The sequence below is a fragment of the Curcuma longa genome, chromosome 7 (genome assembly GCF_044706935.1).
Source record: "Curcuma longa cultivar G26 ecotype Majalengka, Jawa Barat chromosome 7, ITB_CL_G26_1.1, whole genome shotgun sequence".
NCBI lineage: Eukaryota > Viridiplantae > Streptophyta > Magnoliopsida > Zingiberales > Zingiberaceae > Curcuma > Curcuma longa.
The window spans coordinates 2,492,060-2,505,339 of NC_133867.1; the positions used below are offsets into that span (position 1 = coordinate 2,492,060).

Here is a 13,280-nt window from a genome sequence, read left to right on the forward strand (position 1 = left end):
CTCTTAATCTTCACTCGTGTAGGTATCGTGAACCAAGAATCATCAGCCGGATCCTCCGCTACTCTGAGATTGTTAGGACGCGCTAGCTCCCACTTCAAGTTTTGGTTGACTGAATGTCCCAGCATGACCAGATCTGTAAGGCAACAAAGAATTAGATACTACGTTGCCTGGAATTGGACCAGTACCGGCAATACTTACATAGGTTATCTCCCAGCGGAATGTTAGCTGGACTTAGTCCCGCACGGTACATCAGCGCCTCATTACCGGATTAGTTTCTCCAAATCAAAATCTAGACCTTCAAGTATCTGACGGGCCTCACGCAAAGCCCCATTGGCCGGCGCTTCACCTGCCAAAGGAAATGCTGAAAGACTCCGGGCCCACTTGCAGGCCCACGGATACTCCTGTGGGGGTTTGATGTAAAGATAATACTCCTTCCATCCTTCATCCGCAACACGCGGATTACTCAGAAACTCCAGACCCGGCCTAGCGATGAAGAAGAAAACGCCGGGCTCACAACTCCTCAATGAATATAGAGAATGGAACAGGGCAACATTAAGGGGAATATTGTACAAACGACAGATGATAATAGTTCCGCAGATAATTTGGATGGACTCTGGGGAGAGTTGGGCGATGTTGATGTGATAAAAACCGGCCAGTTCATGGAAAAAGGCGGGAATAGGAAATCGCAAACCACTAGACATCTGGTTAAGAAAGAAAGTGGCATACTCCCTCGGAGGCCTGAAGGGGCGATTACCAGGAGTAGGAAGACCAAAAACATGGTCTCTCGGAAGAGGATATTGGGCGCGAAGGATTGTCAATGTCTCTTTGTTGCAACGGGACACTTGGCGCTCATACCATGGTGCTTCCGAAGACATCACTGAGGGAGAATGAAGCAGAGAACGAGCCGCTGAAGGAACAACGTAATGGCGCCGAAGAAGATGACGAAGAACGGGCATGTCAAGAAGTATGCCCGCACCGTATAATAAGTAACCTATAGGGTATATATATATATACAGTTGGGTGATACCACGTAGCCGTCCGATAAGGAGGCTCTAGTTCCTAGGTGTGATCCGCACCTTACATTCACAATAAACCTCGTCGTGAGATGGATACTGCCACTGGCACGTGCCTGACACCGCAGATGAGGCGTCAGGCGTATGCATCTTTTTAAACATCACTTTTCTCTGGCGCACAAATAGCAAAGGGGATGAAGAAAAGTTCGCTAGAACTGATGTCTAGTCAGTCGGCGCACCTCCTTCGACTAGACTTGATGGGGAGACTTGTGATGTGGTAAGTCTTGCCCGGCCTGACGTGGTGCGGTCGGTCAATAGATTGCCCAGCCTGGCCGGCTTCAGGGCCCACGGTCAAGGTGGTCTTGCCCTGTCATGTATGACCCAAAAGTCAACAGATTGACTAACGTGGCAAGCTCTGGGCCCATGGTCTCGTTATTGACACCCTCAGTCAAAAGGTGACTGGATAGACCATCTTCCGGGAGCACACTTGGCCTGTTCAACCTGACCTAGCTAACTTTCCATTGCCCGGCCATCCCTATGCGAGGCATGGTTCGCCCGGCTGTCATCATCTATGACTTTTCCCGGGTGTCAATTACACTGCTGGATCGCCTCCCGGGGAACACACTGCTAGACCCCCGTATTATATCCCGGCCATCATTCCATACCACCAAATCGCCCGGCTAACACTAAGGATGACCATTCCCAAGCACTCCCGCTTCCTAGGCTCACTTCCCGGGATATGCATCGTGTAACCTGCTCGCTGTATCCATACTGCTTATTTGCCCGGCCATCCCTCCGCGGCGCATGGCTTGCCCGGCTAATACTAAGCATGATCAGTCCCGAGCTTAACTTACATTCCGAGTGCATTTCCCGGGACTCCCACCTCATTTAACCAACCTCGACTGGGTTTGCCTGCTCATCGTAGTACGGCTTGGCAAGTTGCCCGGCCATTCACCCACGGTGCATGGCTTCGCCCGGGCAACACGCACCACAACTGGTCCCGTGTAAACCCGATCGTTGCCAGTCTCGGGTATCTCCCCACTTCGACAGCAATCCTACCTCAAGCCTAGCTCAAGTCCGGTTAACACTACAGACAAAGAAGCGTGTGAACTGGTATGCAGGGAAAAGGTTATGCTCATGTCCCCACGATCCTCCTCTCCGTGGTTGCCATTTTTCCATTTTTGCAAAACGACAAGAGTAAGGTACATCGCCACGCTGGAAGACGGTTACAGACATGTCGCCTTTGTTCCCTTGATACCATCCTTCTGGCGCGGTTGTCAGGCAGCATCAGGTACTGTCCCCCCGGATACCACCAAAGTCTGCGTCGTTGGCAGATGGAAGGTTCCCTTCACAGGTATATCAGTTCTCACGCAGGTATGGACAAGGCATCGAATCTCTGGCATACTCACTACTGTTCTCTTCATTCTACTACTATTTCCTCCGTCGGAAACCTAACTTGAGTGTCGGAGTGGCCTGCCGGGATCTCCCGGCGCCAGCTAATCCGTTCGTTCTTCAGTGATCTTGCAGGTCCCTTCTTCTTCGGGCCCGCACAGGTTGAGGTGGCATATCCTTGACCGAAGGGTTGACTGTCGTCGATTTTTGGCCGGAACAATGTGATCGTAATTAGCCTTAGCATTATAACACCAATGTACTTTTATTGTGATGCGAGTATCATTATTTTATATAAGAAGAGGAGTGGTGAAAAATTACGTCTCTTTCATCTTCACCAAAGGGCATGTCTTTTTCATCTTCACCAAAGGACACATCCTTTTATAACTATGGCATTAAATTGGTCTTTCGTACAAAAATTATCATGTATTCAGAGAACACAACTCATCTGAATTCACAATGCTCGACACTCAGGCTCGGACAATTATTCAACAGTACTTGCAACCCACTCAAACTCAAGTAGTGTTCTAGCAATTGACACTCAAGTTACTCGAGGCTCAAGGTGCACTTGAGATCCTAGGTGCTTGGCCACTCAGTGCTCAAAGTGCTCAAGAGTTCGATCACTCCAGCACTAGAGGTGCTCGGGAGTTCGACCACTCAGAGTTCCGCAATCAGGCATTTGCCACTCGACACTCAAGTTACTCTGGAGTTCGACACTCGAGAGTCGATAAATAAGCATTCAACCACTCAACACTCTCTCGCTCGAGAATTCAACATTTGGGAATTTCATGGTCAGGAGTTCGACGCTTGGGCACTCGGAGTGCTCGGGAGTTTGGCCATTCGAACACTCGAGGTGTTCAGCACTCACAACCCATTTAGGCTCAGACAATACTATTCGGCAGCTACAACTCACTTAGGCTTTGGCATTTAGGAGTTTAGTAGCTGGGATTAGAGTGACACATAGTAGTACGATGACATGATTAACTCGGGATTAAACCACACAGGTGCATTATGTTGATCTTGTATGAATTGGATTGAGATAAACAGATCAGTAAATATCCTCTAAATTGCGTATCTGTCCATCCAAGTCAACTCAATTAATCCTCTTTTGACTTATACCCATCGTCCAAATCTATAGACCTCTCACTCAAATATTACTATGGTACTTTAATCCTACTAAAATAAATTTTTTTCTAAATGTAAACATTGTTTTTTCATCTCCCAAGTACAGTCCATAACTACTTTTCTCTTTTCTTCTTTGATCTAAATAAATACTCTGTTAGACTCCTAAAACCTCTGTTGTTCAAAGCTATAGAATAGAATGAGATATCAAATGCTTATAATTTCTTTTGGTGTTTATTTTAATTAGGAATCATCAATCATCATTGATTGACCTAGGAACTTTTTAATTTCTCTATATTAGAGGATCTTGAATTTCAAATTTCAAATTCAAATTTTAAATAATATATATAATGTATCAGTCAATGATAAGCTTGTCCTGCAAATGCAGGTAATAAATTAAGATGGATCTCTTCTCACTGAGGGACGATGCATGAGTTATACATACGTACTCATTTTATATATAGCTAGGCTTGTGTTTATGTTTTACTAAACAAGAATTTAAGTTGATCGATTCTTCACATAATTCACTTAAAGGACAACTTCAATATGACCTTACAAATATATGCATTTTGAGTACATACCTAAAGTCTCTCGAGACGAGCACATGCATGTTGTGAAGGCAATATGGATCAGTGACAGAAGAAGTACGTATGGGCTATCTTGGATTGTAACTCAATTTTTTTTAATTATTTATATAAATTTTATTAAGTACGAATTAGACTGGAAATATGCCAAAAATTTTATTAAGCCCTTTAAATACGAATTAGAAGTGAAAGTACTGAATTAAAATTGAATTGAGATCGAATAAAATTCATCAGATAGACACATAAATAATGAGTATATTGGTCCAAATTAAGATTAATTTGGTTTTGATTTCGTCAAATTATAATCGAACCAAATTTTATTGGGTTAAACTGATTTAATTGATTTAAAATGAGTTAGGAATTTATTGAGAAAACATAATCTTTCCTTTCTTTTCTTTTATTCTCTACCACATAATAAGCAGCCTCATTCCCGTCGTCTCATGCGCAAGCTTTCACTCGCACCCCACAACCACTCCCTCCATGGCATACCCTTGCACTTGCTTTGCGATAGTAGTGCTACAAATTGCAAGACCTCTGAACCAAAGAAGCTTTTCTAACTCTCTAGAACATAAGTATGGAATGCAATGCTTGTATTGAATGAATAAAATGACAAAGTGGAAGGAGACTTATTTATAGTTTGCAAAGGGCTAGAAAAACCTCTTGGTTCAATCAAATCTTATTTGTCTAACTTAAATTGAATGATATAGATCACATCCCTTTTCAAGGAATATAATGTTCCTTCACTTGAATTTAGAGATGTAAACGAGCCAAGCTGCTCACGAGCTATTCGAGTCTCGGTTCGAAAAAAAGTTCGTTTGAGTTCGTTCGATTAAGTTAATGAGCCGAGCTCGAGCCTGATTTCGAGCTCGAAAATATTATCGAGCCGAGCTCGAGCTTAACAGTATTTGGTTCGTGAGCTCGCGAACATGTTCATTTAAAGGCTCACGAACGTGTTCGCGAACATGTTCATTTAAAGGCTCACAAACGTGTTTGTTAAAAGATTAGCGAATATATATATATAACATGAATTATAAATATTATATATTAACGAGTCAAGCTCGAATTAAGCTCGTTTAACTTTTAAACAAGCTATTTTCGAACCGAGTTCAATTCGAACTGAATTCGTTTAACTTTAAAACTAGCCTTTTTCGAACCGAGCTCGAGCCGTTCACGAACTATTTAATTTCATTACGAGCCGAGCTCGAGCTTAAGAATTAAAGCTCGAATCGAACTCGAGTCGAACTCGAGCTTAGGAAAAACGAATCGAGCTCGAGTTCGAGCCTCTTACTGTTCGACTCGACTCGGTTCGATTACACCCTTATTTGAATTCATTTGATTCATCGATTTTGAAACTAACGGCTTAGATTGAGTCTTATCTAAAAGAGCATTTTTTTTCTTTTCATTTGGATGTATCTGAGTCTTTCATTTTGAATTCAATGGCTGAAATTGAGTCATCCGAAGGGACATTTATGCTCTCACATTTAGCGTTTTGTTTAGGAGGAGATGAGAGAAGAAGAAAGAAAGATAAATAAAGGGAATGGAACTTTGATAAACCTGATTTGTCTATCTTAATCCGACGATCCAAATTAAATCATATCATTAATCCACACTAAACCTCTAGCAATTTCGACGACAATTATTTCATTGGTCTTATAATTGTGTTATATTATTCAACTTTTAATCTTTTTGTTTAATAGTCTCACACGTAATGTGGCGTCGAGACATCTTATGGATTTTTTTAAAAACATGTTTTCCTAACCAAATCACATTTAAATCAAGTTCAGACCATATAACAAAATTCAACCCCAAATGTATATGTATCTAAGCAAATATTCCTAGTCAAATTAAGATTTAGAACAAAATTTCATAACAAATATCAAATTTAAATTAGAACCAAAACATCAATTATTTATGAATTTATTATTATTATTATTAGACAACTTGTTGATCCCTTAAGCACAACCATAAAAATTAAATTAGAAATCAATCTAAAATTTATTAATTGATTAACAATTGTAAATTAAATTGTTTTAAAAAAATATAATTCATGATATTTATTCTTACGATTGAATTAATCTTAAAGATGATCAATTCAGTCCCAAAAAAATTTCATATTAATCATCAAAATAAAATAAGAAGAATAAATAAGTAATAAGTTCTGACAGATAATCTAACATCAAAAAATTTTCAACCTAAAAAAAATCACTGTTTATTGATTGACTAACAAAACTTGCAATTGCTAGTCAATTAGTGACATTGAATACAATAGGACTAATGATTCACTTATATTTTGTTAAATGAAAAATCCTGGTTTGTTAAATATTCATAAGTTTTTTTTTAAAGATAAGTTGATAAATAATATAGAAATATAAAAAATAAAGAAAAGGAGAAAAAAATCAAAAATAAAATATAAATCAGCAAAATCATAGAAATATAAAAAGCAAAATAAGTTTTCAAAAATATTTTAATATTGATATATTTTTTATTTTTAGTAATTAAGAATTATAAGAGTGCCCTAATTATTAGAATCGTCAAAAATTTATTTTTTTAAAAGGTCAAAACAATAGTTTATTATATTTTTCACTTTGAAAATATCCTTACTTATTCTAGCTTTGTTATATTATCTATGAAATAACTACATATTAAATAAATCCATTCAATTTTATCAAAAATACACTTTTAAATAAAATACTTTTTTATCAATTTGATTGAAATTATTATAATAATTATTTAATGATTGTTATAATAACCTCACAACTATTAAATAGCTGTTATTATATAGTTATTAAAATAGTTTCAATTTTTTTTGAAACAATTCCAATTAATTTTAACTAAATTTTTATATAGAAATACTTTATATAATTTTAATTAAATTGAATTTAAAATACGTTAATATGTTATTAATCATTGGGTTTAAGATTTACAATTTAAAATAAATTTATATCTTTTCAATATAAATAATTCATTAATAAATATAATTCATTAATTTTATTTTTTAAATTTAAAATAAATAAATAAATATATATTTTAATAAAATAATTTATTAAATTAATAAATATATCTCTTTTAAGTTTATAAATATTTAAATTAAAATTTATTAAATTAATTAACTTGATTTTACGATACATTTCACTTAATTCAGTTTTATAATTGAAGGATAATCATAGAAAAAATTTTCGTTAATCTCTGGAATCGTAAAAAATTTTGAGCTGTTAAGATAATCACATTCCCAGATTATAACCTATTTGCTGATATAGTAGCGATACTGTATTATTTGAGAATCAATTAACCTGAACCAAATAAAGTAATCATAACCTGAACTAAAGTTATCAATAATAACCTCCAACTAAATACATGTAGACATTAAGATATTTTAAAGATAAAAATATGATAAAAAATATTAGAACAAAAATATTTCTAAAATTAAAAAATATGATAAAATATTATTTTAATATTTTAAAAAAAACATCATTTCAACGAAAATAATAATTAAAAAGATCCTTTTTAATTTTTTGGCCCTATGGGGTCTATGAGAGAGAAAGTTGTTGTGCTGACACAAACATTGAGCTGGACACGGCTTAGACCAGCACTATTCGGTCCTCTGTTCATTTATGGAATTAATTTCATTTTAATCCATCAAATTAAAAAAAAAAAGGAAATAATGCATGATGTTCAACGTCTTGACCAAGAACGAGTACGTTTTACACGTGAATCCAACAAAACCGTGTCGCATCCACTTTATTATTATTATTATTATTATTATTATTTTTATTTTTATTTTTCACACAAATAAATAAACATGAACCAAAGCACTCCCACGACCACCCCATTCGGCAATTCCCGATCTCTCAACTCCATGGCGTTGCGCGCCGGCACCTTCTCCCGCCCCTCCCCGCTCCTCCCCCGCGCCCGCTGCTCCGCCGGCGCCCGACCCGACTCGCTGGCTCGGGAGTTCGCTGCCCTCTCCGCCGGCTTCCGCCGTCGTTTCTTCGCCGGCCTCAGCTCCGCCTCCCTCGTGGCCCTCGGCGCCAACTTCGGCGGCCTCACCAGCTTCCTCCTCGGCCTCTCGCCGGAGCTCGGACGCTCCCTGCGCCTCGACGTCCTCTACCCTGTCCAAGGATTCGCTCGCTGCCTCGACTCCACCCACGGCTTCGGTATCGACTAATTCCATCCATGATTCATTTTGATCGATCCCGACGTCGAATCGAAGCGAATTTCTAAAACAAAATTGAATCTTGCTCAGAGTTTATCTACCCGGAGGAATGGGCAGGAGACCAGACGCTTCTCTACAGGGCGATAGGAAAAGCGGAGGCGGAGCGATCGCTGGATCCTCTGCCTTCGATCAACGGCCGACAGACCGCCCGACCGGTGAGCGAGCCGGTGGCCGCCTTCGGACCGCCGGGATCCAACGGCGAGCTCAACGTCAGCGTCATCGTCTCCACCGTTCCCCGCGACTTCGCGTATGCTCTACTCATCTCGTCGTCCTCCTCCTCCTCCTCCCAAGTGACTAAAAACTGAATCTTTTTCACAGAATCGAGGACTTGGGCGGCCCGAAGGAGGTGGGTGAGACGGTGCTGAGGAGGATCGCCGGGTCGAAGAAAGGAACCGATGTGAACGCTAATCTTGTGGATGCATCGGTGAGGGAGGACGCTTCCAAGAAGGTGAGCTACTACAAGTTGGAGTTCAGGGTGGTGGCGCCATCGTTTCGCCGGCGCAACGTCGCCGTCTGCTGCGCGCGGGGTGGGAAGCTGTTCACTCTCCATGCGCAGGCCCCGGAGGCGGAATGGCCCAAGGTGAAGCGGGAGTTCTACGCCATTGCGGACTCCTTCAATCTTACTGATGCCTAGGAGAAAGACAGACAGAACGCGATTCTTTTCTGTTCTTTAATTAGCAAATACGGGCAATTTTTAATGATTTTTAAATTTTTTTTTATCTTTGTTCGATCGGTTTCATTCCCGATGATCATACAAAGCTATACGATTGAAAATTGAAAATTCTGAATCATTCATTTGTATTCTTCATCAAGAAGTTGTGAATCATTGAATGCTCCAATTCGTTGGTGTTCATAGATATTAAAGACTATGCCCTAAGCGATGATAAGAGACATAGATGTTTTTTTTTTTATCAAATAAAAAGGGTTCCAAATCCACTTAAAGTATTGTTCCGGTTGAGAAGTGCTTCTGGACACGCCATCGGACCTTCCTCGCCGTAGGGGTGGAACAGAAGGATGAGCAGAAAGCGGCGTGAGCTTCAGGGCAGGGGCGGATCCAGGATTTCATATTTAGGGGGGGGGGGTCATATAATGAAAACGATATACTCATTTGAACAAAAGAATTGCCCAAAGATACATATCAAGGACCTAAGTACAAACTTACATATTCGGCTAAAACTCACCCGATTTACTTCTTCTCTTCGACTCTTCCGGTCTGCCCTTCACGCCACTGCCGCCGCCGATTGACCCTGTTACCAGCACTGCCCAATCCACCCTTCACTCATCGGCGTCCTCAGCCACCTTGCAGATCGCTGACAATCCAAGCTGAAGTTGTTGTCGCCGCGCCCGACGAAGACACGAAGAAGACGGAGGCGCGATCGGGACCCAACGAAGGCAGACTCGCGATTTCTAAGTTTCCTTATCGGCTTATCGAATTGGTTTAGGATCCAATAGATCAACAACCCATTAACCCTAAAACCTATTAACCAGTAACCCTAAGGGTTTAATCTAAACACATTAAAAGGTTCAACTTGGGTTGGGGGGGCCATGGCCCCCCAGGCCCCTTAATACATCCGCCCTTACTTCAGGGGCTTCAGGACCTGCGAACACAAAGAACGTCAGTGGGAAGGCTAGGGGGTGCCCTGGCGCGGCCACTCCGACGCTCAAGTTAGGGACGGTGGGAGGAAAAAGGTGATGAACAGTATCTGGAGCGTAAAAGAAGAGTAGAGGTTCCGAGAGAGATACCTGCCGAGGGGAGTGGTCATTTTAAAGAGGAGATGAGCGTGCGCACATGTCACGTCATTATTAAGAAATGTCCCATCATGATCAATGAAGTGTCAGGAACAATCGAGTTCTCTATCCCATCGCCGATAAAGTGTTATCTTGTCACCATCCGTGCAGGCAGATGAGAGATTGTATTAATTAGTGGGGGCGTGGGCTTGTCAGAGATCATGATGAGGTGTACCAGGGCACTGTAGGGTACTGTCGATTTGGTTTGGTAAAGGGCACATGAGAGCATCAGAGCTCTTTAAAGGCTAAGCGAAGAAGAGAGGGGTGTATGAGCGATTCGGCCAAAAAGGGCGACCGAATGGACGATTCGGCCGAGCGATAACCGAATGGGCGATTCGGTCAAGCGATAGCCGAATGGTCGATTCGGCTAAGCGACAGCCGAATGGGCGTTTCAACCAAGCGATAGCCGAGGAGGCGATTCGGCCAAGCGATAGCCGAATGGGCGATTCGGCCAAGCGATAGCCGAATGAGCGTACGTTTATACCCTACGTGACTTAGTCAGTCAAGTTTATAGCTCCGGCTGGTCGGACCCTTAGCGTGGGACCAGGCTTGGACTTGAGTTCGACCAAGGACCCCTCGGATTATCCCCGTAACATAAGCCTCCCCGCTAGTCTAGTCGAAGGGAGCGTGAGTCGAACTGACTAGACCGAGTCGGGCTCGAGTTTGAGTCTGGTCTGAAAGCTTCGTCCGGTCCGGTGAGCGAGATGACCATGCGGTAATCATTAATCGAAGGAAGATTAACCGGCGGAGGACACTTGTCGCTGTGTGGTTGGCCACATTAATGGGGCGGAATGGCGACGGACATGCGTGGAGAGGGCCGCTGTCTTTTCCAAGACAGGCAATTAAGGAGGCTTACGGACTGATGTGATCTTCGAATCGTCTTCCTGACGTCAGCGGATCTGCTCGGGAAGTCGCGATCATCCGACGGTGGATGTCGAATCCCGCCTTTTTCCTGCCACCCGATCGAACGGTTGTGGTGGGGTAGGGTTTCTGTATATATGGGCGGCGATATACTCCAGCGAGACATTTGGTTTTCCTGCCTTTGAGTGTTTTCGCCGCTGCCCGCGCTGTAGTTTTTGCTTCTAGACCTTTCTTCTCCGGCGAACTTCTCCGCGTAAGCCCCGTTCTTCTTTCCTTCCTGATTTTCTTTCGAGTCTGTTCTGTGTCCAGTGCTAGGTTGGTAGGGATGTCGAAGTCCGACAAGGCTTAGTTCGAGTCCGCGGTGTCTGTTTTTGATAGAGCGTCTAGGTCGGCGGTGAGGCTCCAGTACGAGATCCCTCGCCAGTATAAGATTAAGGTTCCGAAGAGCCATCACCGGCTGCATATGCCACCCTCCGACTATCAGACCTTTTTCCAAGGTCAGCTAGAGGGAGGACTGCGGTTTCCTATCCCTGAATTCTTCATTAGGATCTCAGGGTACTTCGGGATTTCGGTAAACCAACTAGCTCCTAACTCCTTCCGCCTTCTCGCCTGTGTGTGTCTAGTGTTCAAGGTGTACGACATTCCATTGAACCCGACCGTCTTCCATTACTTTTTCTATCCGAAGAAGAAGGAAGACGGAGTTTTTTATTTCAACGCCCGAGCCGGGCTCAACTTCCTAGCCAAATATCCTTCTTCCCTTAAGTTCTGGAAGACCAAGTTCTTCTTTGTCCGTTCCTCGAGTCCCTTCCGCGTAGCCGAGTGGCAGGACGAGCTTCCGATTCCGCCTCGGCTGAGGGATTACAAGACAGATACCGCCTATTCGATGGCGTCGAAGGTGTTAGACGGATTGAAGTTTCACGCTGAGCGACTGATCGGCGAGGAGGGCTTGTTGTTTCGGGCGGGCTTGAGCCCGATCGCGGCGGAGCTGTCTCAGCCACTTGGTAAGATAGTATCGCTACCTTAGTCCGTTAATATCTAATTTCATGTGTGTCTTGGTTTTTTGCAGAGGATCTCTGGATGACGACGTCACTGAACAAGTTTATAAAGTGGGACCGCGCGTCTTTCAAGAAGTTGGCGACTCCCAGCTCTTCTGAAGGGAGTCCAGCGGCAGTGGCCTCAGCCGCCAGCCATTCGGTGGCGGCGGGATCAGAGACAAGGTCTCAGTCGGCCACACCATCCAGCCGAGCCACGAAGCGGCCCCTCAACAGAGGAGCCCCGCGAGAAGGCCTCCAAGACCAAGCGGCCCCGAGTGGAGGAGCCACGTGAGAAGGCTCCTAGGGCCAAGGCGCTGACAATCAACGAGCCTACCGACGAACCGGCATCGCACAAGCGTCCTCCAGTGGCCGAGGAGGGCAAGTTGAAGAAGAAGGCCCGTCCCGAACCACAAGCCAAGCCGAAGAAGAAGAAGCAGAAGCCAAGTCCTGCGACGGCGCCGAGGAGTACCCCCGGGACCGAGTCGAGCCGCTAGGCGGAGTCTCGGTTGTTAAGGCAGGCGACTTCGGCAGGGGCGGGACCGACTGCACCATCAGTGGCACCGACAATGGGCCCTATAGAAGAGTCGACGACTGGCTCGCCTATGGCCTTAGCCATAGAGCCCACCATGCCTGAATCCGAATCGGGAGGCGAGCAAGTCCCCCCTTGACGGCGCCAACCACTGCGCCCGCAGCTGTTCCTACTTCGGGTGCGAGGGACACCGAGCCGGGCATGGTAACGGCGCAGTCGGCTTGGTCACCGGAAACGACAGCCGAGCATTTTGCCGAACGGACATCGGAGCTACCTTCAAGCTCTCAAGTGAAGGCGATCGCGGCGCCACCAGTTGAGATGGAAGTAGAGGCTGAGGGATGAGCTGCAGCTGCCGCGTCAACGAGGGAGACGCAAGCGGTTGTGGAGGTGATCTTGCGGACAGCCGTTCCAGGATCCGCTTCACCGACTCCGATTCAAGTTCCCAAGGGGGACAAAGGGAGACGACAAGGGCCGCTACTTCGTCCACAGCGGGCCCATCTTCCTCGACACGACCGCCTCTACTTCCTCTCCCTGTCTTTCCTCCGGGTGTAGCAGGAATTTTTCCGGGAGGAGCATTTCCGCCGCAAGAGACCCGCACGCTCCCCGTTCCAGCGGACGCCCCCTTCACCAGGGAGGAGATCAATAGCGTCCTCGACCTCGTGAGGTCACTCCGAGGTCCCCATCATTATTCGCCCTTGGTGCTGTCGGACCTAACCAGCAGCAGCATTTATTCCACGGTTCGGGTAT

General features: G+C 44.0%; 1 protein-coding gene across 1 annotated transcript; it reads left to right on the forward strand.

Moving 5' to 3' along the window:
• The first annotated feature begins 7,940 nt into the window (after positions 1-7,940).
• On the forward strand, positions 7,941-9,160 carry LOC141832182 (psbP domain-containing protein 7, chloroplastic-like). Its single transcript, XM_074719672.1, has 3 exons — positions 7,941-8,262; positions 8,352-8,568; positions 8,640-9,160. Exons 1-3 carry the CDS (start codon positions 7,965-7,967, stop codon positions 8,953-8,955), a joined length of 831 nt encoding a protein of 276 aa, XP_074575773.1. The 5' UTR covers positions 7,941-7,964; the 3' UTR covers positions 8,956-9,160.
• The last annotated feature ends 4,120 nt before the right edge of the window (positions 9,161-13,280 follow it).

What these genes read in the sequence shown, in the direction of transcription:
- LOC141832182 (XM_074719672.1), top strand. Translation starts at nt 7,965, where the DNA reads ATGGCGTTGCGCGCCGGCACCTTCTCCCGCCCCTCCCCGCTCCTCCCC. An exon ending in CGACTCCACCCACGGCTTCG is followed by an intron (nt 8,263 to 8,351) that starts GTATCGACTAAT and finishes AATCTTGCTCAG; the next exon opens with AGTTTATCTACCCGGAGGAA. An exon ending in ACCGTTCCCCGCGACTTCGC is followed by an intron (nt 8,569 to 8,639) that starts GTATGCTCTACT and finishes TCTTTTTCACAG; the next exon opens with AATCGAGGACTTGGGCGGCC.